The sequence below is a fragment of the Dreissena polymorpha genome, chromosome 9, assembly GCF_020536995.1.
Source record: "Dreissena polymorpha isolate Duluth1 chromosome 9, UMN_Dpol_1.0, whole genome shotgun sequence".
Taxonomy (NCBI): Eukaryota; Metazoa; Mollusca; class Bivalvia; order Myida; family Dreissenidae; genus Dreissena; species Dreissena polymorpha.
The window spans coordinates 81,075,427-81,100,243 of NC_068363.1; the positions used below are offsets into that span (position 1 = coordinate 81,075,427).

Below are 24,817 nucleotides of genomic sequence, written 5' to 3' on the forward strand. Positions count from 1 at the left end.
GTGTTTGCAACGTAATACGATGTTTGTATGTCACATTCTAGCTGCAAATGCTGTTTGCGTTTATATCAAACGAATTACATGTATAAGCCTACACACTCTGCTCGTTTGATACTTGGATAACGAAATGGCGATACTGCAACAACACATACTGAAAGATAGCCCCTCGCTGCAAATAAATGAATGTTATCTTCATGCAGAATGCTTTAATAAACATCAAATTAGAAAAAATACGTTCATCCATTTTGAGATGACAACAAATAGCATGAAAGAGCTTTATTTTTTTATTTTTCAAACAGTGAAATGGACAAGCCCGCCGTTGGTCTGGTCGTTTTTGCCTCGCAGAAACGTTATACCAGTCCTGATGTTCCCCCAGTTGTTTTCGATCGCCTGCCAACCCCACGCGCCCGAGTAGCCATGGTAGTACGCGTAGTTGTAGAGGTCAGTGATCTTCGTATTGGCCGCCTCCGACTCACGGAACTCTCCGATTACCAGCGGCTTGTCCAGTCCGTAGTCATTGTAGTGTTTCTAACAGAAGTACGGTTTTTGCGTTTAACGTGATCGGCAAAAACATGCGTTTATTATTAAGTATACCACTATACCTAACATGAAATGGCCAATTAATGTTTGTTTGCATAATACTTATCGTTGAATTATTACTTTTACTTAGACGATGCAATTTAAATAGCTGAATAAATGACTTATTGTCTATTTATTGTTAATTCTTTACTTTATTGGTAGTATATCATTGCTGGTTTGTCTTTTAAAAACACATTACGCGCACATATACCTGGAAAGGCGAGTACCCGTCCCAGTGTCCCTGCCAGGAGTATGAGTGTACCTGATAGAAAGTCAGGGTACCCTGCAATGCAGATACAGACAGTTACTAGATAAGTCGCAAATTGTGTGTGTGTCTGTGTGTACTTTCCGCGTAATATTAACCCATTTATGCCTAGTGGACTCTCCCATTCCTTTAAATTGGATCAATTTATTTCCAAAATTAGGGCTGTCTAGTATATCTATTTCTATATTTGGAATATTTCCGACACAAATTCTTTTAAGCAAACAGCGCAGACCCTGATGAGACGCCACATGATGCGGCGTCTCATCTAGGTCTACGCTGATTGCCAAGGCCTTTTTTTCTAGACGATTGGCATAAATGGGTTAAATCACACAGGTAATTAAAGCATCGATGCCGTAGGGACTTAAAATTAATGGGCGGCATACAAACTCAAAATGTCCAGTTAATTATTAGAAACATATAGCTACATATGATACTCAAAAGTACGATTTTACTGTCCTGAATACAGACATATTGTTTTTTAAATTCCCTGACTTAACCACGAACGTTACAAATGACATTAAAATGATACCGAATATTGGTGACCAAATGAGCTTCCGAGCATTCAGCGAAGAGTTCCGAATATAATAATTTGTAAATGTTCGTATGTATATGTTTTTTTTGTCATAGAAATGACAATCTACTTGCGCAGCATATCTTAACTTTGGTTAACTTCGTGTACTCTGGGGTCATGTTGTTTCTAATTTCACTTCCAATTTCGTATACAGCATACACGTTTGTTATATATAGTTTGTGCGTATATCAAGTTTGGTGCATTAACACTGATTGTAATTATGCTCAAAGTGAGATTTTTGCACATGTTTAGTGATAAGTTCTTATCCATATGTTGGCGAAAACCAAAGCAGTACCTCCCAGCATACACCGCGCAAAATCAACCACATGCGTTTAGAAACGATACATGTGTGGGCAAAATGTTACAGCCCTAGTAAAAAATACGCATTTTGTAAAGTAAAAGTTAAGTAAAATAATAAACTAATATCGTTAATACACACCGAATACAACCAGGACGTATTTTATTACGGACATAATTATCTAGTTTTATTTTTATATTTACTAAACCTAAAACCAATCCTTTCACTGTGACCAATATATTAGGTGACATGTAAACAAAAATGTTCATTTGCATGTGCACAGACCGTAAAGAAACGTAAAAAGGCGTGGCGATCATAACATTTAATCAAATTATTACTAATAATCTACTTGTGTTTTGCTAACAAATAAATGAAACAGATTTTGGACAATAAAAAGTAATAGTTTTAGTATTTTGAACTTGTAACGCGTAGGTAGAACGTACACAAGTACACCGATGAAGCATCTGCGCCTGATGCAGCATGTACATACTATGTACAAACAATATGAGTCGCGTTCTGAGAAAACTGGGTTAAATGCATGTGCGTAAAGTGTCGTCCAAGATTAGCCTGTGCTGTCCACACAGACTAATAAGGGACGACACATTCCGCCTTAACTGGATTTTCGTGTAGAAGAGACTTCCTTTAAACGAAAAATATCATAAAAGCGGAAAATGTCGTTCCTGATTAGCCTGTGGGGACTAACAACACAAACTACAATGTTGCATACGTGTTGTCTGCCCCCTGCGCCGATCAGACATGCGTCCTTGTACATGTTCTTGAAGCCAAATCTGTCCGTGTTTGACTTTGGGTTCCATGTTCCAACCGTCACCATTGCACCCGGGTCTTCCCGACGAATGGCATCCGCTTGCCAGTTAATGAATCTGTTATTTAACGTTTGTTTAATAAGTTTTATTATTCTGATAAACTGGGCACGTATTCTTGAACTATCGTCGAATTACTTGCACTGTTGGAAGTTGTAAAACGATGTGTTTTAAACGAATTAAAAAGTGATCATTCTCGATTATTTTATTTAAAAAAAATATGTTGGACTGGTTATATATTTGATGTATTCAATTATTTACTTGAACACAATATAAAGCCAACAGCACTTGCGATGTCTGCGTGATTTCATGTTGAATGCGACTTTCCCTTAGTCAATCTATACACATCACCTTTGTATTTGTTGTGCGGTATATAAAGTGTTGTGCATCTTGCCCTCATCCCCCGCTCCAGATCCCGCCAGCGCGCTTGTGTCGAAACAAGCGTTGCTGTCATGGTGACCGGGCTCTAGTGCTCCTTCCGGCTCATTAAAGACTTCCCAGCCACCGAGGGCGGGCTCGTTTTTCAGCTGGTGGACCATAGGCGTGAGGCACTTGTCGATGTAGGTTTGGAGTTTGTTGGTGTCAACAATCAAACCATGCAGTCTAGACAGAAAAACACCAAGTACGATTAACGACAATTAAAGTTATTAATAGTATTCAATTGACTGTTTTTTTATTCAACGACGCAATTGGCAATGTTTGTACTTCAGTCTGCTCTAAACTAGCTATACATTAAGTAGCCATTTAGAAAAAAGTAAATCAAAAGAAATGTTGGTTAAAGACTATAATCAGTGATATCGGCTGGTATAAATGCCGCATCATGCATGACGTAAGGGTACACATTTTGTAAGTTGAAAATGGAAGCCTTTTTTTTTCTTTTGCTCAGGTAAAACAAGAATTTTAAGATAGAAGCAAACAATCAGTATTCTTTTTGATTTCGTAACATTAAAAATGCTGATGAAATTTGAATTGAGGCATGTAGCAATATTTTATGTTGTCATTATGTCATGTTGTTTTTTATGAATGTAGATGACGCATTCGGAAAAGATAACACTTACTTTTGACTTTGCTACTCAAGATTCGCTCCAGTTAATTTAATCTCTTTTGACTGTTGCTTTTAACAATAAAACGCATATATTTTTATTGTCTCACAAGATATGACATAGCGTACTTTAATTTATCCTACTCGTCTCACAAAGGCTAACACGGCTCTGCAAGCCTCGCCATGATATCATGGTTACCTTTACATAAACTCGTCGGAAAGATTCAAGTACACAATGACACGTAGTATTTTTAATTGCTAACGTATCATATACATAACAACCCCTTATACGCCCGAGGATAAGTCATTCTCCCACCTGTAGTGAAACTGTTCGATTTTTGCTCCATTCCAGAGGACGATAAACACGAGGATGTTGTGACGTTTCGCAGATTGGAGAAAGCTGCGCAAGTCGCTGACGAGCGTGGCGTCCATTCCAGACACGTGACCGTCACTGGTAAACTCGGGTGTTGTCTGGCCCTCTATATGCAGCCAGAGCCCTTAAAAAGAGAACCTATGAAATAATATAAACTGTGTGTGGATCATTATTAAACTATAAAAATGAAATTATTCTCGGTTTGATAAATACGGTATAGTATGGTTTAATACGTGTTATTTAGAAGAGAGATTATGGTAATTGTTTAGCGCGTATAATGCACGGGTTTTGTGTGCATGTTTTAGCGCGAAAGCGCACGAGTTTTTCGTTTTGGGGTATATATGATTTGCACATCTAGTGAGACGCCATTCGAGGGTTGTTTTTGACAGGCATAGTTATGGAGCAAGAAAACGAACGGGTGATAACCCTGCCCGCCCGCCCTTAATGAACATATGTATGGTTAAATAATTGGTTACATTGCTTTTATGTTTATAATTTTGCTATTATAAAGTCTATATTTAGTATATTTTCAGTTCGGTTTTTAGTCCATGTGAGATGGGATCTTAACACGAACCGATTCCTTTACTGGGAAAGACGATGGGTGTATTTTCATTTAAGTCTGAAGCAGCTAAGTTTTCTTGATTATTTTGACTCATTTTTTACTAAATATTGTGTTTGAATGAGGTCTTTTAAGTTATGGGTGTCATGTTTTTTGAGACTCCCACTTCCTGGAGATAGTACCTCCAGCATACTTATTGAAATATTGGTATGTTTAAATGTCAGTGTTATTATTTTTTGTTGTCGTTCGTAATGAACGTTTAATTTTAAAGACATTTTTATTGTACGATTACTTAATATTTTCATTTTGGTGTGACTGGTTAGATGTTGAAGTCGGTTTAATATAGCTGTTAAATTCGTCATAAGCATTTATATATTTCTCGGAATATTTATGATTTATCAACATTCTTTTTAGATGCTTTATGGATTTTATGGTTTGAGTGATTTGTTTGTTTCTTGTTGATGTCCGGGGTGTGTGCGGGATGCTTTTGAAGTTTGTTTGTTATGTTAACTTGCGCAATGAAATTGATAATGTTTTAATTACATTTTTTGCTATAAAATACTTAATGTTTACAGTATCTTTATAGCTGCTTATATGTAGATTTCTCTAAATTAGAGGTTTCGGGAGGTGATGAAGGCACCTTGACACCGGTCTCGAGCCACGGGGTCCTCATACGTCCCCCTGACATTAAAAGAAAAATAATAAAACAAAAATGGCAGTAGGGTTGCGTATCCCGCTCGCGGTTTTACCTGAATCGTTTATTACTACTGATTATTGTATGGGGTGTACGTGAAGTCATGTACACTTCTCTTGATTGGTGGTGGTAGATGAATCTTGCAGATATTAGCAGCTTCTTTGAACAAATTAATGTTTCACATTTGTTAATTTATAATATTTAAGCAAGTTAGCGTGATTGATGGGCATTGGGGGCGTCCTGTGTGCACTTTGGGCATCGGCGGGGATCAGTTTATTCAAACAGTAACTCTTTATTTGAGATATATACTTGACGTCTAATTGTTATGAATAAATTTGCACTTTTTCACATGACACACATGTGCATGTGAAGTATTCATAATTACATGCCCTACAGCATTTAAATAGTATCGTTTCAGTTCTTTTTACACCTGAACAAAGATGTTACACCGTTTCCAGTCGTCTCGAGATTCCTCAACTGAGCGGTGCCGTTGAGGTCTATATCCATTGGCACATACAACATATACGGGCGTTAGACGAATTGTTTTTTGCATTTATTTGTTGAAAGTCCTGTCAAATACAAGCACTCACTCCTATTTTGTCTTTAGTTTATTATTTGTTTGATAATGATAATGATGAGGATGATATGGGTTATAAAGATGATGATAATAGAAAATAATAAATTTACTCATAACTATGAGTAATTGTCCCCTCATTGTATGCACGACGAGACACCGGTATACGATTTGTTTTCTAATCGATTGGTTTCAAACTTTAATATCATCAACGGTTTTACTTCAAAATGATAAGCAATTGTAAACCTACGAATGGAATTGCCTCCAGATGCTTGCAATTCGCTGAGAATTTGTTCCATTCTGCCTTTCACGCCATTGTATTGATTGTGTCCAAAATCCATGGCGTAGTGCACCCATGCGAGGTTCGTGCCGGACAGGAACACGCGTTGACCATCTTTAACAAGGTGACTACCCTGCACCTGAAGACGACCACTGTAGGCGCCTATTAATAAATATGATGCCCAATGATATCTATGCAGTACATGCGGTTTATTCATACTCAGACATAATAATGAAGTGACTGACATTTAAATCGATAATATCATATTTTCGACGCACGTATCATGCAATTTACAAGTCATTTTTGATTTTGTTTTAAAGGGGCCTTTTCACAGATTTTGGCATTTTTTAACTTATTCATTAAATGCTTTATATTGATAATAGTAAACATTGGATCGTAAAAGCTCCAGTAAAAAATCAAGAATAAAATTGAATAAAGGAAAAGGACATTGCCCGGAGCAGGTTTCGAACCAGTGACCCCTGGAGTCCTGCCAGAGTCCTGAAGTAAAAACGCTTTAGCCTACTGAGCTATTCCGCCGAGTACACATACTTCACGTATTTTATACCTTATATAAGCAATCTTCGTAGTTTCACAAAATTTAACGACAAAAACAGAACTCTCCAAATTATTCAATCGTTTTGCGTTGCAACGCTTTATAATTTTTAGGTTTTAAAATCGTCAAAAGATGCATATAATGGCTATATTAGACCATGGTAAATGTTCATTATTACCGTTTCCTCACAAATATCATAACTAAAACGAAAATTTGCGAATCTGAAACAACTTTTTTCAATTTTGTCAATTTACCAAAGCGTGAAAAGATCCCTTTAATTGCCATAAATTTGTAAATTCAATAGACTCCCGAAAACTATTTGGTAAAACTTTATGAGCAAGATCTGCGGTAACCATTACGACGTTAATAACGACGTCATTCGAAGATAACAACAAGACGAGAAATGGGTCGTGCTCCTTGTCCCAAACTGTATTTTCCACAAAAGGGAGTAGGAAAGGGAGTAGAACAGTGATACTGACACACCTTCTATGTATGCCCACATTTTTCAAATTCATCGAAAGAAATCAAGGTAATTTTGTTTAAATTTATATCTGTAAGTTATAATTAGGTATGTCATAATAAAAATATTTACACAAAATCATACTAAGGGTTATTAGTGTCGGTTTTGATAACTGTCAGTAGATAAACAACATACCTTTCAGTAACACTAGCAAACACACTGCTAATCGCCACATCGCTGTTATCTACTCTCTTGTACAGACCAGCGCTTTATATGAGTGGAAAGACAGGCGCGTGACCTACAGAGTTTCAAGATAGCATTTATATTTAGGCTGTATAATTATTATTAAACCATTTATGCCTAGTGGACTCGCCCATCCTTCTAAATTGGATCATTTTTGCCCAAAATTATGGATGTCTAGTATATGTATTTCTATATTTTGAATATTTCTTACGGAAATTCCTTTAAGCAAACAGCGCAGACCCTGATGAGACGCCGCATCATGCAAGGCATTTTTTCTAGACGCTATGCATAAATGGGTTTACTCTATGAATCGTGATATACATGAACATGAACTTCATACTGTCCTTAGGTTATGGAGCTCAGTTTAAAAGCGTTCCCATCGCAAGTTAGAGCCACCGGGCTCGAACCCGGCATATCTATTAGTACTGTTTTGTTTCAAATAAAACTTCTTTTAATATAAACATTTCATTCCTCTGTAGCATAATGAACAAATAAAACTATCGAATAAATTAATCTAAAGCTGCAAGGGGAGGAATCACGTTTACAATATACGACGATTAATACGAAATATGACTGCCCGAGTTATACATTTTTATCAAGCGTATGTTTTAAATTGGCAACGTAGTTTATTGGACATTTTGCCTCGAGTAATACATTGTCATAAAACGTATGTTTTGAAAAGGCAATGTATTTTATTGTACATATATAATGCACGAAATCGACAGTTGGCTGGCGATGATTTGCATGGCACACAATTCATCGTTCATTTCAAGACCACCTCAACTCCTGCTTTCCGTAGAGTCAACGGATGATCTTAAAAAAGTATATGTTTATTTTTTTATGATTACGTACTATGAACAACAGATCATGAATGTCTTAAAACATTATTATGTGATGTGTTAAGATTCACTGTTAGATACAGAATAATACATACATGTGTATAAAAATTGTGTATAATGCGTCATAAATTTTCGAATGGTAGAAACAATGCACTAAACGATTAAAAATGGTCGGATCGTGTTGAAATTTCCATAATTAATGTTCTTTAACTTCAATGTTATTCTCATTTGTGGCAAGCGCTTTTAAGACATTATATCAAAACTAGTAAATTGTCCATTTTTGGATTAAGCTCAAAATTAACGGCCTTCCGTTCTAATTGATAAGAGGCTGACCGGTGCTCAGTCGTCCGCATCCTTCATCTTGCTGACCGGTGCTCAGTCGTCTGCATCCACCATCTTGCTGACCGGTGTTCAGTCGTCTGCATCTTCCATCTTGCTGACCGATTTTCATCGTCTACATCCTCCATCTTGCTGACCGGTGTTCAGTCGTCTGCATCCTCCATCTTGCTGACCGGTGTTCAGTCGTCTGCATCCTCCATGTTGTTGTCCGGTATACAGTCGTCTGCATCCTCCATCTTGCTGACCGTGTTCAGTCGTCTGCAGTCTCCATCTTGCTGACCGTGTTCAGTGGTCTGCATCCTTCATCTTGCTGACCGGTGTTCAGTCGTCTGCATCCTCCATCTTGCTGACCGGTGTTCAGTCGTCTGCATCCTCCATCTAGCTGACCGGTGTTCAGTCGTCTGCATCCTTCATCTTGCTGACCGGTACTCAGTCGTCTGCATCCTCCATCTTGCTGACCGGTGTTCAGTCGTCTGCATCCTCCATATTGCTGACCGGTGTTCATCGTCTGCATACTCCATCTTGCTGACCGGTGTTCAGTCGTCTGCATCCTCCATCTGACTGACCGGTGCTCAGTCGTCTGCATCCTCTATGTTGCTGACCGGTGTTCAGTCGTCTGCATCCTCCATGTTGTTGACCGGTATTCATTCGTCTGCATCGTCCACCTTGCTGACCGGTGTCCAGTCGTCTGCATCCTTCATCTTGCTGACCGGTGTTCAGTCGTCTGCATCCTCCATCTTGCTGACCTGTGCTCAGTCGTCTGCATCCTTCAACTTGCTGACCGGTGTTCAGTCTTCTACATCCTCCATCTAGCTGACCGGCGTTCAGTCATCTACATCCTCCATCTTGCTGACCGGTGTTCAGTCGTCTACATCCTACATCTTGCTGACCGGTGCTCAGTTGTCTGCATCCTCGATCTTGCTGACCGGTGCTCAGTCGTCTGCATCCTCCATGTTGCTGACCGGTGCTCAGTCGTCTGCATCCTCCATCTTGCGGACCGGTACTCAGTCGTCTACATCCTCCATCTTGCTGACCGGTGTACAGTCGTCTGCAACCTCCATCTTGGAAATCAGGTAGAAGCGGAGGTAGCCCATATATGCAACCTTGTACTCGAACACTAAGGGTACATCAGAGGACATGGAAAGTGTCATTTGTTCAGATATGGGAGTTTCCTTGGTGAATCAATTCAGATAGTGCAAGGCAAAGGTCTTCTTCTTTGTAAGCACTGGATTTGTGTGTGTGTGTGTGTGTGCGTGCGTGCGTGCGTGCGTGCGTGCGTGCGTGCGTGCGTGCGTGCGTGCGTGCGTGCGTGCGTGTGTGTGTGTGTGTGTGTGTGTGTGTGTGTGTGTGTGTGGTGTGTGTGTGTGTGTGTGTGTGTGTGTGTGTGTGTGTGTGTGTGTGTGTGTGTGTGTGTGTGTGTGTGTGTGTGTGTGTGTGTGTGTGTGTGTGTGTGTGTGTGTGTGTGTGTGTGTGTGTGTGTGAGGGTGTGAGGGTGTGAGTGTGTGTGTGTGTGTGTGTTTGTGTGTGTGTGTGTGTGTGTTTGTGTGCGTGCGTGCGTGCGTGCGTGCGTGCGTGCGTGCGTGCGTGCGTGCGTGCGTGCGTGTGTGTGTGTGTGTGTGTGTGTGTGTGTGTGTGTGTGTGTGTGTGTGTGTGTGTGTGTGTGTGTGTGTGTGTGTGTGTGTGTGTGTGTGTGTGTGTGTGTGTGTGTGTGTGTGTGTGTGCAAGTTTCATATTTCTTGTTTAAATTATCATCGTTTTTTTTCAGTAACTGGATAGTAAAACTAGAAAATTGTACTATGTTCGCCATGTTCACTAATACCTTCTAAGATACTTGTTCTTAGTTCTATATATATTTGACATATTAAGAAGAAGTAACGTTCAGATTCAATCATTCGTTATAATATGTATTACATATATAGATAGCATACTGATTTTTTTTCAGATTCAAGCATGTGTTTAAATAAACACTAGGATTCTCGACGACTATAGTTGTAAATATGAGAATACCCGTTATTTTGGAAACTATCTCATAATATTTGTTTGATAAGATTTGTGTCAATCAACATGCTAAATTAGTTAACCCATATATATATGTTAAAACACGACCGAATAAGACGCAATCAATTTATGATGCCATTATTTTCCAATAGCAGATATTTCTTATTTATGAGACAATTTTTCCAAATGCAACTAAGCAGTTATCGTAAGCGTTATCAGCGCCATTATTTAGAATTTTAGTACAATTTTGAGAATCCGGGGTACTTTTAGAATACGTAGTACGTGCCTTCAACCGAACGATATTGATATATTTGAAATCGACCGTTGTACTGACGCACTGCATTACCAAATAATTTGCCATTTTGCAAGTGTATGATAAGGCTATCCACATATGCACGTTATTATAAATGTAAGGACGCTATATTCATATTTTCATACAGGTGTTACGTCACCGCGATCGTCTGGTCTCTATTCTGGCATTTTCATAACAAAAGCCATATATTGAGAAATTTTCAAACACTAAGTAATATGTTTTACTTAAGTTTCTTTTTCCATTTTAGAGTTTCTTCTCTTTCAATCTCATACTTATAACATTTTATTAAAAAATATACATTAATAATATGAGTCGCGTTTTGAGAAAACTGGGCATAATGCATATGCATAAAGTGGCGTCCCAGTGGCGTAAAGTGGCAGTCCGCACAGGCTAATCAGGGACGACACTTTCCGCTTTTATGGCATTTTTCGTTTAAATGAAGTATCTTCTTAGCAAAAATTCAATTTAGGCGGAAAGTGTCGTCCCTGATTAGCCTGTGTGGAAAATAATGCCCAGTTTTCTCAGAACAGGACTCCATCACATTTATTGAAAACACTTCCCCGGCGTGTTGTCCTCCATATTGAAAAAAGCTCCTACCCATCATGCACTGCGCAGACTCGCACACGTCAGTTGAGAAGGGAAACATGAAGACACACAAGGAAAAAGGATGGGCTTCTTGTGTTCACATTATACGGAAGCTATAAAGTGTATTTACGATCAGAATGCTTTAATTAACACGTCAAGTAAGACAAACATTATGCTCTTTTCTAGATTATACTATGCGATGTTAGACATTTAACCAGTGAAAACAACATTATTTTTTATCCAACTTTATTTATCCATTAAACACGGAAATTAACGAGACCGCCTTTCTGCTGGTCATTCCTCCCTCTCAACCACTCGATACCAGTCCGGATGTTTCCCCAGTTGTTTTCGATGGCATGCCAGCCCCACGCGCCAGAGTAACCATAGTAATACGCGTAGTTGTAGAGGTCAGTGATCTTCAAACCGGCCGCCTCCGACTCACGGAACTCTCCGATGACCAGGGGTTTGTCCAATCCGTAGTCAGTGTAGTGTTTCTGAATGAAATGGGTATTCTGGTTTATACTTATGACAGCGAAACGCATGACTTGGTATTAACACTGGTATGTATGCCTTTCGCAAAACATTTTAAGATAAAATAAATGATATTAGTTATTGCGAAAATGACGTCAAATTCAGCGTTAAAAGGCTAATGCGCGCATTCTTAGATGGGTAGCTATGATCAATAAAAATGTCCGTTTAACAGTATATCTTCATGCTCGCAGTACCTGAAATGGTGAATAACCGTCCCAATGTCCCTGATAGGAGTACGTATGCACCTGATAGAAGGTCAATGTACCCTGTAATCAAAAACATGGTATCTCAATAAGGACAGGCATACACAAAAATGTGTCAATATCGCATGTTCTGCTCCCTGTTGTGGCAATTACAGGCAAATATTGCCTGCGCACCGTCTTTAACTTCAAATGATATCTTTAGCTTTGTCGCGGATCATGCGCTTTAGCATTCGTTTTAGCGTTAAGCTGGCCTTGGTTATCAACATGATAATTCAATAGATCCATTAGCCGTATTACTTTCACTTTACGTGTGTGAATGGTTTGTACAAAATGCTCGTTTTAACTGGTTTATTGTCCCCTACCGGAGGGGACCTATGGTTTGCGCTTTGTGCGTCAGTCTGTCTGTCTGTCAGTCTGTCTGTCAGTCCGTCATAATTTTCTGTATCCTGCGATAACTTTAAAAGTTCTTCATATTTTTTATGAAACTTTATACATGGACAGATTGCAATATGGAGAGTATGCAGGTCACTTCATGTTGTTCCTACGTTAAGAATTCTGGTTGCTTTGGCAATAAATAAAAAACAATACTGACAATGGTGGAGTTTCACAGGAAGGGGACCGTATTGCTTGGCAATCTCTTGTTTTTATTATGTTCTTTATAACTGTCTTGAATGAAAACATACATGCAACACGCGCATATGACGTCATACATGTAACGTCATTTTTGCGTCCCTTTTACGTAGATGTAATGTATACAAACATTCATTGAAGATATTATTAGATTAAGGTAACTAATTAATAGTATATAAAGATACAGACTGCCACACATATAACCGTTTTTTCCCCATTTAAATGGAATTTTCATTTACCAATATAATTATATATTCAGCTGAAAAGCATATAATACAATTAGGAATGCACCATTTAACGTGTTAGGTAGGATTTAAATGCAAAATGCTGAATACATATTAAACACAAAAGTGATTCAAAGTATTTTTAACTATTGAACCTCTATTAATTTAAACAATGACCGGTTTTATGAAGTCGAACTTTAATAGAAACTGTACACGTTAAAGAACCGATCGTTTTATTGTAAGTAACTCGTGTTTATGGTACCTGTTTTTAATATTTGTACAATTAAAATAAACGACGACAAGTACCTGACTTCTCCCACCTGCATCAATCAGACACGAGTCTTTGTACAGGTTCTTGAAGCCAAATCTGTCCGTATTTGGCTTGGGGTTCCACGTTCCAACCGTGACCATGGTACCCGGGTCTTCCCTTCGAATCGCGTCTGCTTGCCAGTTAATGAACCTATTTAGAAGTATTTTGTGAAACCAATTTAACGAACAAGTTTTCCGTAACATTTTTTGTTATACATGCAGTCAATTTACAGTTGATAGTACGCGGGCGACATCAAATGACCTTTTAATTTTAATACTGACAAATGTTTATAAAGTGTTGTGTTATTCATATTAACTAATTAAAATTATTGACGGATGTAATTTTATTATAGGTATTACGTTGATTTTTTTTTAATGTCATCTTACGAAATGCCAACTGTACACATTTCTGACTTAGACGCTATTTGAACAATTTAATCCAATTGTAGTTATTAACATCCTAGTGTTCGTATGGAAACGAAACTACGTCACAGATAGTAAATCTATTATTGGTCACACGCGCGGTCGATTTGAAGAGAGCTAACTGCGGTTTGCTATTACCAACGGTTAAAAAATCACTGTTGGAATGGTAATTACATGCGGTTAATCAAATACAATAGCAGATTCAAATTAATACCCTTATGCGCATTTGAAGATACATTTCGGCATGTAAATGTGCGCCACCCAACCGTTTACAGGGTGCAGAATCACGTGATCTTGTGGGGTTCCCCATTTCAACTTTAATGGATGTAAACACGACAGTAAGTGGTGCTTTATTTCAAATTACTTTTAAAAAAATCGTAATAATTTCAAATAGTGCGCAAAAGACATATTTTATGCTGCTTATGGCAATATGAAATACATCGGAACTACTTTTTTTAATAAGCCTGTGCTCTTGTTCAAAAATTCGGTATCTTCTGCATTTATTGCACACGGTTATGATTCTCGCGTCGTGAAATTTTGTCAACGATTTCAGACGTAATCAAAGATTTAATCTTATCGACACAAGATATCGACACAAACTGCAAGAAAAACTGTCTTATCTGCAATTAAGATTTTTGCAGATGTATTTAAATATCTTGAGATATTTGCAACAATGAAGTGCTTAACGATGTGTTTACATTCTGTTCAGCCGGTGTGTAAAACCCGGGAAACCCCGTTGATTCTGCATCCTGTTTAAATGTTAAAATACACTGTTGCGGATGTAAACTACACTAACACCAATGTTCACGCAGAGTTGTCGTTCCTTGCTCTCACATACACCTCTGCGAAAGGCTCAGCATGCCATATTGCCCAGAAACTGGGCAAAACCGAACAAACGCATTCAAAGAATATTTGATTTGGATTTTTTAGGATCAATGGCATAAAATTATGAAATAGGATTGTTAAATTCACGAAACACCGTGCAAAAACTTGCGAGTTTTAATGCAACTCTTTGGAACAACTTAATTGCACATTTACGCAGATGGAATCATTCCACGCACTTCACAAATGTAAACAATTGAACATAAGTTTTATTGAGTGACGTTTGGCATTGCTTCGACGTATGTATGTATGTATGTAAGTTTGTTAACATAAAAAAATATATCATTTTTATAATAATGAATTAAGACTGATATAAGATATTATGGTATGAGATGGTTTTCTTTAATGCAGTGAATGTCATGTAACCGTCGTGCAACAGATTTTTTAGAATACTGTAACCTCCATAATGAACGCTTGGAATTATCATGACATGAATGAGACGCTTTCATAACAATAGTCCGTTCTCAGCCCATCACAGAGGTGAATGTAATATAACCGTCGTGCAAGAGATTGCACTAAAACGTGACAGTATTCCACATATATAGCTTTACAATAATTGTTCGTTTGTCTTCTTGTTCAATCAAACTGTGATGACAATACAAATTTAATATGATTATAGGTGCTACATGTACCTAATTTACGGGCAAAAGCTTTTTGAGTTTTTTTGATAACCATGTATTTTAAATAAATGTATGGACATGATTGTGTTCAAAATTTATAATTGTAGCAATAATTAAGTAATGCATAAAAAATCAATCTTAAAACGAGTTACATGTTCTTAGCTTAAAGATCTAGCATCTTATTTTTTTATTATTATTTTTTCTAGCCACAGGAATTAAAAGCTGGTTCCGTGGCTGTGGTATAGTGGAAGGGGTGTCTCCTAACTGGCTTATTCACTGGGAGGTCTCTGTATTGATCCCTTAAGTGGGAGCATTCTTAAGATAACCCTAAACACATACTATGGCGTACCATTTGGGTTGAAAGTCAAGAAGACCTACAAGGTAAAAAGAGAAATGTACGTCGAAGTACAATAATTGTACGTCGACATACAAATATAAAATACAATTCGATGTATATATTTGTACGTCGAAGTACAATTTGTACTTCGACATACATGTTTGTACTTCGATGTACACATTTTCTGAACAGCCAATCAAAACACTTGTCTCTTTAGCCGCTTTTCCTTCAGATTTATTCATAATAAATGTTTAAAATCTCTTTTTAATAGAGGACAAAATGAATAAAAATATCAGAATGGCAAAAAAAAACACATAGAAGTTTCAAGTTTTTTATGCATTGAACTAGATTATATACAAATTTGAAGAAGATTCAATTGTTTCCTTTTTAAAAATTATTCAGAATATTGTGAACATTTATTGATCATGCGGGGCAGAGTATCACGACCGTCCAGCGCATAACTGTGTAGGAAATTGCCAACGGTAACCAAACAGTTACCAAACGATAACGGGATAATTATGTATAATAACCTCCCCGGTTGGTCGCTTTTTGTGATAACCATAATTTGCATAAGTCAGAGGTTAACTCCGCCACGCCAGGTCAATAAATACCCACAATATCTATGAGTTAGCGGTCGATAGTCGCATAATTTGGCATAAATTATAAAAATAATAATGTTTAATAAATACGCACAATATCTATGAGTAAGCGGTCGATAGTCGCATAATTTGATATAAATAATAATAATAATAATAATAATAATAATAATAATAATGTTCAATGTCAAATATCTCTAAAAGCAACAGACGTAAGGTGTCTTCTGATTGGCTAACCTTCAAGGGTCGGTGAAAATTGTACGTCGAAGTACATTTCTCGTTCTACCTAAGTACACTAAGTACTGGTTCTACCCAGGAAACAGTATGTTTCATCAAATGTCTCAATTCAACTTAACAGCTTGCTAAAGCAGTTGCATTTAGCATACAGTACACTGATTTAACATAATCATGTGATTTGTCAAATCAATTTTGATTGACAAATTTGACAGGATTGTAACAGCATAACAACATACATGTTTTGCAATTTAAATATTTAATAAATACATGTATCTTGCAGGTTTCTAATTTTCTTTCGCAAACTATTGTTGAATAGTTTAAATTTTGTCGCCACTAAAAAGCTAGCCATTTTGTAGCAATTCTTACAATGCATACACTTAGCTCTATAGTCAAAATTTGAATGCAAATATTAGAATGCATCATGTTATATCATCCATATTTTTTTTATTTAAACATTCAAATAACACATAACACAGTACATATATAAAAAGGTACTAGTATGTGGTATTATGTGGAGATACAAAACACTTCACATCATTTATTTGCACATAAAGTAATAGTTACAAGTTATACTAAAACACTGTCATCAACCTACAGTACAAGAATATTTACGTATATGAAATTACAAAGTGATGTTATTTTATTACCTTTTACAAAATTAACAATGCTGGTTTTGTACTAGTCATAAAACCTTTATCATGGATTAACAAGTAACAAACAATTTATTTGTTACACAATAGAATAGAAATCATATTAAATGCATTATGCATTTACTAAACAAGCTATTTTGCTACTGTTAAGAATTACACTACTGTTTAGAATTACACTATCTTACTAAAAATGATCACAACAGGTACTTAGTGCTTTTACATACTTGTGGTAAGTTTTGTATTACTAGTTTGACATTTATTGGCAGACACTTGTAAATAAACAGACTAAATATGGATGGGAACTTGAATATTTTTCAGCATAATTGCCTTCAAATTGTTAATTTAACAACCCTTTGACATTGCTTGCACATCTGATCTTATTATGCCATAGCTGAATTTTGTTTATATATAGACAGATATAGACTTTTCAAAGTTCTATAAAAGTTCACACATGTCCCATCCAAGTAAACCAACAGAACCAATAAAGATCACCACAGATAATAACTGTGTGTATAGCTTGGAAATTTTGATAGTTCAGGAATCCCTCCTTTGTTGATTTATGTAAACCAAAACTGTCAGTTTCGATGGATAGAATGGCTTGTGTGTGTCTTGCCTTGGCAGAACAGGTTCTAAAAACGGAAAACCAACAAATATCTTAAAATTTGGTCAATAATGCAGACAATTTATAAATGTCTTGTTTTTTTTGTTTATTTCGAATCTGGAAGATTATTTACGTAAGATTGTGGTACGGAAATCCAACGGTATTTTAATTTTGTGGTTTTATGTCTACACTTATTATAGTGATATGTAACCTTTCGGGATATCGGTAAAGTGCGAGCAGACGAGGCGTAAATACGTTAAAAATTAAAGCTAAAAGACTAAAATGTTATCTGAATATCTTTAAATTTTGTGAATAAATGTGTTTCTGATGGATAACAACGACAACTTACCAGAATATTGCTCGTGATCACAACTAAAACTTCTTTCTGAGAGCGAATGGAAAATGCGTCACGAATTCTGACAAATAAACAGTAGGGTGTCGTTATTGAAATACCGCGAGAATACTGGAAGATTAGAGATGCCAACTATAATGTTTAAAATAAATATTTTTTTAACAAGCGTTTGTGATTTGTCAGGATAATAATAACAATAAGATATCGAAAAGATCAAAGCAAATAAATTAGAAAGAAATCTGAGATTCGGCAATATATTTAAGACGGGTTATGTTGACGTAAATTGTGTTTGGTAAAGACTGCCACTATATGTAGTGAACCAGTCTTCGGCTTATACCCACAGAAGATGAATATTCAGGGGAGATTATTGAGTTATGACTTAATTATGGAACGGTTTGCGAAGAAAAACAAATAACGCGAGAATATTAAGTGCGATTCGCTACACAATAATGATGTCATTGATACAATTTTTCCTGAGGTATGTATTTACATGTGATTTAGCATATGTCGAAGTGTTTTTGATTTGTTCAAGGTCATAAATAGCATCGCGAAAATATAAGTCGCGTGGCAAATTTTTTTGAGACGCATCCATATGTGGTATTCTCAAAATGTGCAGATCCATGAGATACGCATGCGTTCCAAATATCAAGTTGCTATCTTCAATAATGCAAAAGTTATTGCAAAACTTTAACCAATGTTCAAGTTTTGGGACACACATAATGAATGAATGAATGACAGACAGACAGGCCCAAAACAATATGCCCCCGATCTTTCAATGCGGGGGCATACAAAAATAAAATCCTACCCAATTTGGTTGGATTTTCTTGCGATGGCAGAGAGCATGGAACGACAACTCTGCGTGGAGATTGACTCTCTATAGACACTGATAAAAGTATAAAAAAAAATTGTCATAAAAACTATACCTTTGTATTTGGTCTGCCGTATACAACCTGCCCTCCCATCCCATACCAGATCCTTCCAGCGCACTGGTGTCGCGACAAGGGTTGCTGTCATGGTGACCGGGTATCATTTCCCCTTCCGGTTCGTTTATGATCTCCCAGCCACCAAGGGATGGCTCGTTTTTAAGGGCATGGACCATTGGCTGGAGGCACTTGTCTATGTAGCTCTGGAGTTTGTTGGTATCCACAATCAGGCCATTTAACCTGCATAGCAAAAACAAATCACGCAAAGTAACGACACTGATTCTAACAACTGCATTAACATGTGATTTTGGGGGTTTCTCAACGAAGTGTTCTTTTAGTAACCTACCCCTTTACAGAACAACATAACTGCAGTCTAAATAATCGCCGCATTATAAAACGGAAATTGTGTCGTCTTTTGCAATCTAAATGATGTCCGCATCAGCAGTCTAAATAAACATCGAGTTATTGAACGAACATGAGTTCGATTGCTGTAGTATTAATAAAAGTATAATTGTTGAATGACCATGTTGTAATTTGCTGCATACGGTGGCATAGAGGTGCCATACACACCTCTGTTTTTTAATGCACTACTCCTTTTTCTATCTCGTTCACACGATATACTAACTCGAGGGAACGAATTATTAACTCGTTAGAACGAGTTAACTATGTCGTTGGAACGACTTACTAAGTTGCGGGAACGAGATAGTAAAACGAGTGCAAAACTAAATAAATGTGTAATGCAGTGAACAAAGAAAAGGTTCATAAAACAAAAGATGAGGTAATTTCACTGATCTTTTTTTTCAACTTGTTTCCACGACATACTTACGCAAGGGAACAACTTACTTACTCGTGGGAACGAAATAGAATAAAGAGAAGTGCAAAACTAAATAAAATAGGAGTGCGATGAAAACGTGAGCGGTGCAGTAAATAAAGGAGTGTTGAATGATGAGCATGTGTTTAATTTAAAGTCTCTATAACGTTCAAAATCAACGAAAATTACGTAAAGTATATCGTAAAATAAAGTAAACACCTAAACAATCAGTGTTCCTCATAGCAATAGCCACAATTTCAACGCTATATGTGGTATGATTACATAGATTTTTGTAGATACAAAATGCTCGTTTTTATTTTTTTGGAACCACAATAAATTTCATGTTAATTTCCTGCGAATATATCTATTGATACGACACACGAACACTAAAATGGTACCATGTTAAAACAATAATAAAAACGAGCATTTTGTATCCACAAACATCTATTTTACCAGACCACAGCTGGCGTTGAAATTTTGACAATGGCCATAAGGAACAATGATTTTTAATTGTTTAGCTTTATTTTACGAAATATTGTACGAAATTTTGGTTGATTTTGAGTAGTAATGTTACTTTAATGTATATAACAAACAATTTCATTGGCTGAAAAACTCGTGGGAACGATTTAGCTTAGTTGTTTTCTCGAGATAGCTTAGTTTCTCTCCTATTGTGTTTAAAGCACCCCTACTTTTTGGTAACTGCACCGCTCTTTTTGCATAGCACTCCTCTCTTATTTAGTTTTGCACTCCTCTTTTTTTCTATTTCGTTCCTTCGACGTAGTATTTCCCACGACAAAGTTAACTTGTTTCCACGTGTTCGCAAGCCGTTCCCTCGAGTTAGTTTCTCGTGGGCACGCGATAAAAAAATGAGGAGTGTACTTTTAAAAAGGAGTAAATGTCATCTCTATGTAAATGTAGCTGTAGTATAAATAAATGCCGAATTGTTAAATGAACATGATGTCGTCTGCTGTAGTCTTTATACTGAGCGTCGAACAGTGGAATTGATGGTCTGTAATCGTCTGAAGCCTAAACAAACGTACCGGTAGTATTATTGAATGAATATGATTTCGTCTGCTGCAGCTTAACCAAATGTCGCATGGTTCAATGGGCAGTATCTAGTGTTGTGTGCTATAACCTAATAACGAATTGATATGGTGTCGTCTGGTGTAGTTTAAATAAAAGTCGAAATTTCCGAATTTATATGGTCTCGTTTGATGTGGTGTACAAATAACGTCGACTTGTTGAATATGCTTGTTGTAGTCTGCTGTAGTTTCAATAAACAATTGCCGTATCGATATGATATCGTCTTTTGTAGTCAAAATAACGTTCGAACTGTTGAATCGATATGGTTTATTATGCAGTATTGTAAATTAAAGACTAATTATTAAATGGGATTGTTTAAATCTGCTGTAGTCTCAATAAACGTCAAATCGTGGAAAGGATATGGCGTAGTATTCGATGTCGCACTTTTGAAAGGACATGATGTCATCTGCTGTAGTAAAAAAACTGTGAATTGTTTAATGGATATGTCGCACTCTGCTGTAGTCTAAATAAACGTCCAACTGTTAAATGGGTATGGTGTCGTGGTAGGACCTTGATGTCCCTGGTACGATCAACTTTTATTTATGATAATCATGATTTTGTCATTGGTACCAAGAACTGATATTTCTCATGTATCGAACTCCCTATGGGGACTTTACACGCCTGATGATACTGTTATCCCACCTGTAGTGATACTGTTCGTTTTTTGCTCCATTCCAGAGGACGATAACACGAGGATGTTGAGACGTTGCGCAGATTGGAGAAAACTGCGCAAGTCGCTGACGAGGGTGGCGTCCATTCCAGGACACGTGACCATCATTGGTCCACTCGGGTGTTGTCTGACCCTCTATATGCAGCCAGATTCCTTTAACAGTCAATCGTTGTAATATAAGAAGAAACAAAAGTATGTATAATCAAAATCAAAGCTTTGTCAGAAGCGATACGTTTTAAGACATAATGCATTATTAAAGGGCATGCATTTTGACAGATTTTGGCATGTTTTGAATTATGTCATCTTATTCTTTAAATTGATAAATGCAAACATCGGAATTTAAGAGTTCGAGTATAAAAAAAATAAAAACAGAAAAAAGTTATCCACACTTGGGTTTGAACCATTTACCCTTGGAGTAAAAGTTTTAGCGATTTTACCACTCTGTCATCCTTGCCGACAAGGTTTTCTGATGCATTTTATACATTATAAAAGCAATCCTTGGACTGTCACAAAATATAACAACAGCAACAGAACTTTCCAAATTATACAATCGTAGGGCGTTTTGTAACGCTTTATACGTTGCAGGTTTTTAAATCGTAAAAAGTTGCATTTAATAGATATTTTAGAGCATGGAAAATGTTCAGTATTACTGGTTACTTGCAAAAAAAACAAGACTGGAACAATAATTTGCAAATATGAAACTCTTTTTTTTAATTTTGTCGATCAACACGTTAAATGTCTCTGAAAGACTATGATGTTTAGAAGTAGTAAGATCAACGTTTCCTTTGACATCAATGTGATTTGAGAGTAGCTCTATCAACGTTATTATACAATTTATACGTCAGTCATTGATTTCATTTGCATGTCAAGGTTTTCAACTACGATTCTACAGTTAAAAGCGTTTTATAAACCTACGAATGGAGTTTCCACCAGACGCGTGCAGTTCGTTAAGGATTTGCTCCATTTTGCCTCGTACACCACTGTAGTGATTGTGTCCGAAATCCTGGGCGTAGTTCACCCATGCAAGGTTCGTTGCCTGACAAGAACACGCGTTGACCATCTTTGACAAGGTTACTCCCCTGCACCTGAAGACGACCACTGTGAACGCCTGTTAAATTTAATGTGACGTCATATAAAACGTCATCTATGCATCAATTGTGTTTACATTCATATAGGATAAATAGACGTCGGCACGCGTCTTTTTTAAACTTACATGTACCTTCAACGCAAGTATCATCCAATTTAAAACTACCGATCCATGTGTTGATATTGCTTAATGCATTTTAATCTAGCCATCGAATAAAATATGTCTTCTTTAACTTAAAGCTCACGATACTTTGCAGCCTTTGCGACGTTACTAAAGACGTCATTTGCAGTAAATGACTCGCCGTGACATCGATCGAAGCCATGCACCGAAGGAAGTAAAAAAAAAACGAAATCAACAAACGAATGAAGGTGTGTTTTTTTTCAAATTAATATAAGAATGAAATCGCAGTTCTTTTGTTACTTTTTATAAGAAGGTTAATGATAACATACATTTATACACGCAATAACATACTTAGGTTATCAGTGTCGGTGTTTTTTTTTTAATTAGACATTCAACGTACCTTTTACCAACACGAGTAAACACACAAGGAATCGCAGCATCGCTTATCTCTTTCCCTCTCTCTTTGACTGACAAACTTGTTTATATCAGTGTAGCGTACGGTTGCACTCTGGATCAGAGGGCGATTTGTGGCATAATTAGACCAAACGATTGGTCCGGTGGCTCTCGCCGAGTATGCTGGCATTGATACGGAATACCGTTAGGGCCATCGTTATTACACATTAAAATCCAGACGGGGTCGATGCGATAGCACGATGGCGACAATGCGACAACGCGATATAACGACGTGGCGGCAATGCGATAGTCATATCGTACTGTCGTCATCGTATCATCGCATGTCGCCATCGTACTATCGCATTGTCGCCATCGTATTGTCGCACTGTCGCCATCGCATTATCGCAATGTCGCATTGTCGCCATCGTACTATCACATTGTCGCCATCTTATTGTCGCACTGTCGTCATCGTATTATCGCACTATCGCATTGTCGCCATCGCACTTTCGCACTGTCGCCATCGTATTGTCGCACTGTCGTCATCGTATTATCGCATTGTCGCAATCGTACTATCGCACTGTCGCCATCGTATTGTCGCACTGTTGTAATCGCGTACTATCGCATTGTCACCATCGTACTATCGCGTTGTCGTATTGTCGCCATCGTACTATCGCATGTCGCCATCGTACTATCGCATTGTCGCCATCAAACTTTCGCACTATCGCATTGTCGCCCTCTGGATTTAATGTGTCATCACGATTGCACTAACGGTATTCCGTACATTAACGTTGTGATAGCTTACATCAGAACATCTCCACAAATCAAGATTAAGCAAATACTGGCAATTTTGTTTCAGTTATGTGTCATAATGGGCGATGTAGGTTGCACGATTTTGCGTAAAAATAGGCTTTGATGACATATTTAAACGTATGTGGTGATTTTCATAGCATGCAGCATATCGTTGCTTTAGGCATATGTTTGATAAAATGCTCTAGAAAGATTTGATTTTACCATAATGTGTAATGAAGAAATCCTGTAAATTAATTCTGGTGTATATATGACTTAATTAAACAAGTTTGAGAAGCAAAATACAAACAAGATGTGACTAGTTTGAAGGAAAGTAGAATGATTTACACAAATTTGCATGTATTTGACACATACAATCATAGTGTGGACAATAATCCAACACGAAATGTGTTTGTATAGGGTTCTCTGACAAAATAATATAATAAATAATCTCTTTATTTTCCGAAGGTAACTCTTAAGACAACGCAGTTGATACAAAGTCATGCAAACAGTTTAACAATGGCAAATCTTATTTTCAATGAGGCCTTCAAACAACTATGGTATGTATAATGCATTTCTACATTATAATGCAAACATGCTGACAAATGTTAACGATTTTTCAAAGCTTTCCTTTTTTACCAAACCAACAGCAACTGTCCTTGATATCTTACTTCATAATATTAATTACTAGAGGCATAAAAAGCTATGAATGTTGCTTAAACATGATTTTTACTATGGCTCACTTGTTCTTGAAGAATGATGTTCTTAAAAGGTTGTATAAACTCTATGTATAATCTCAGATTTATAATTTAATTGCTTTAAGCAACATTTTTCCTTTACTGAACCCTAACAAAATAACTAATTAAACGCAAAGAGTACTACTCCATAAAAGCATGAGCCTCGCCGAGTCGGCCTTAGATACCGGGCTTAAAAGTGCCCTCATAAAACAATGACCTCGCCGAGTCG

General features: G+C 37.0%; 1 protein-coding gene and 1 pseudogene across 1 annotated transcript; both read right to left on the bottom strand.

Moving 5' to 3' along the window:
• Positions 1-258: 258 nt before the first annotated feature.
• LOC127845290 (mannan endo-1,4-beta-mannosidase-like) lies at positions 259-7,397 on the bottom strand. The gene is made up of 7 exons (XM_052376118.1): positions 7,262-7,397; positions 6,024-6,215; positions 3,890-4,070; positions 2,883-3,134; positions 2,438-2,591; positions 788-859; positions 259-525 (listed from the first exon to the last, which is right to left on the bottom strand). Exons 1-7 carry the CDS (start codon positions 7,299-7,301, stop codon positions 289-291), a joined length of 1,128 nt encoding a protein of 375 aa, XP_052232078.1. The 5' UTR covers positions 7,302-7,397; the 3' UTR covers positions 259-288.
• A 4,215-nt stretch (positions 7,398-11,612) lies between these two features.
• On the bottom strand, positions 11,613-23,280 carry LOC127846218 (mannan endo-1,4-beta-mannosidase-like; annotated as a pseudogene).
• Between the last annotated feature and the right edge of the window lie 1,537 nt (positions 23,281-24,817).

Excerpts from the sequence above, each read along its gene's own strand:
- LOC127845290 (XM_052376118.1), bottom strand. The coding sequence starts at position 7,301 with ATGTGGCGATTAGCAGTGTGTTTGCTAGTGTTACTGAAAG. Across the intron at positions 3,135-3,889 it reads ATCGAACAGTTTCACTACAG|ACTGCATGGTTTGATTGTTG; the intron begins GTGGGAGAATGA and ends TTTTCTGTCTAG. Across the intron at positions 860-2,437 it reads GCGCAGGGGGCAGACAACAC|GGTACCCTGACTTTCTATCA; the intron begins GTATGCAACATT and ends TCTGCATTGCAG.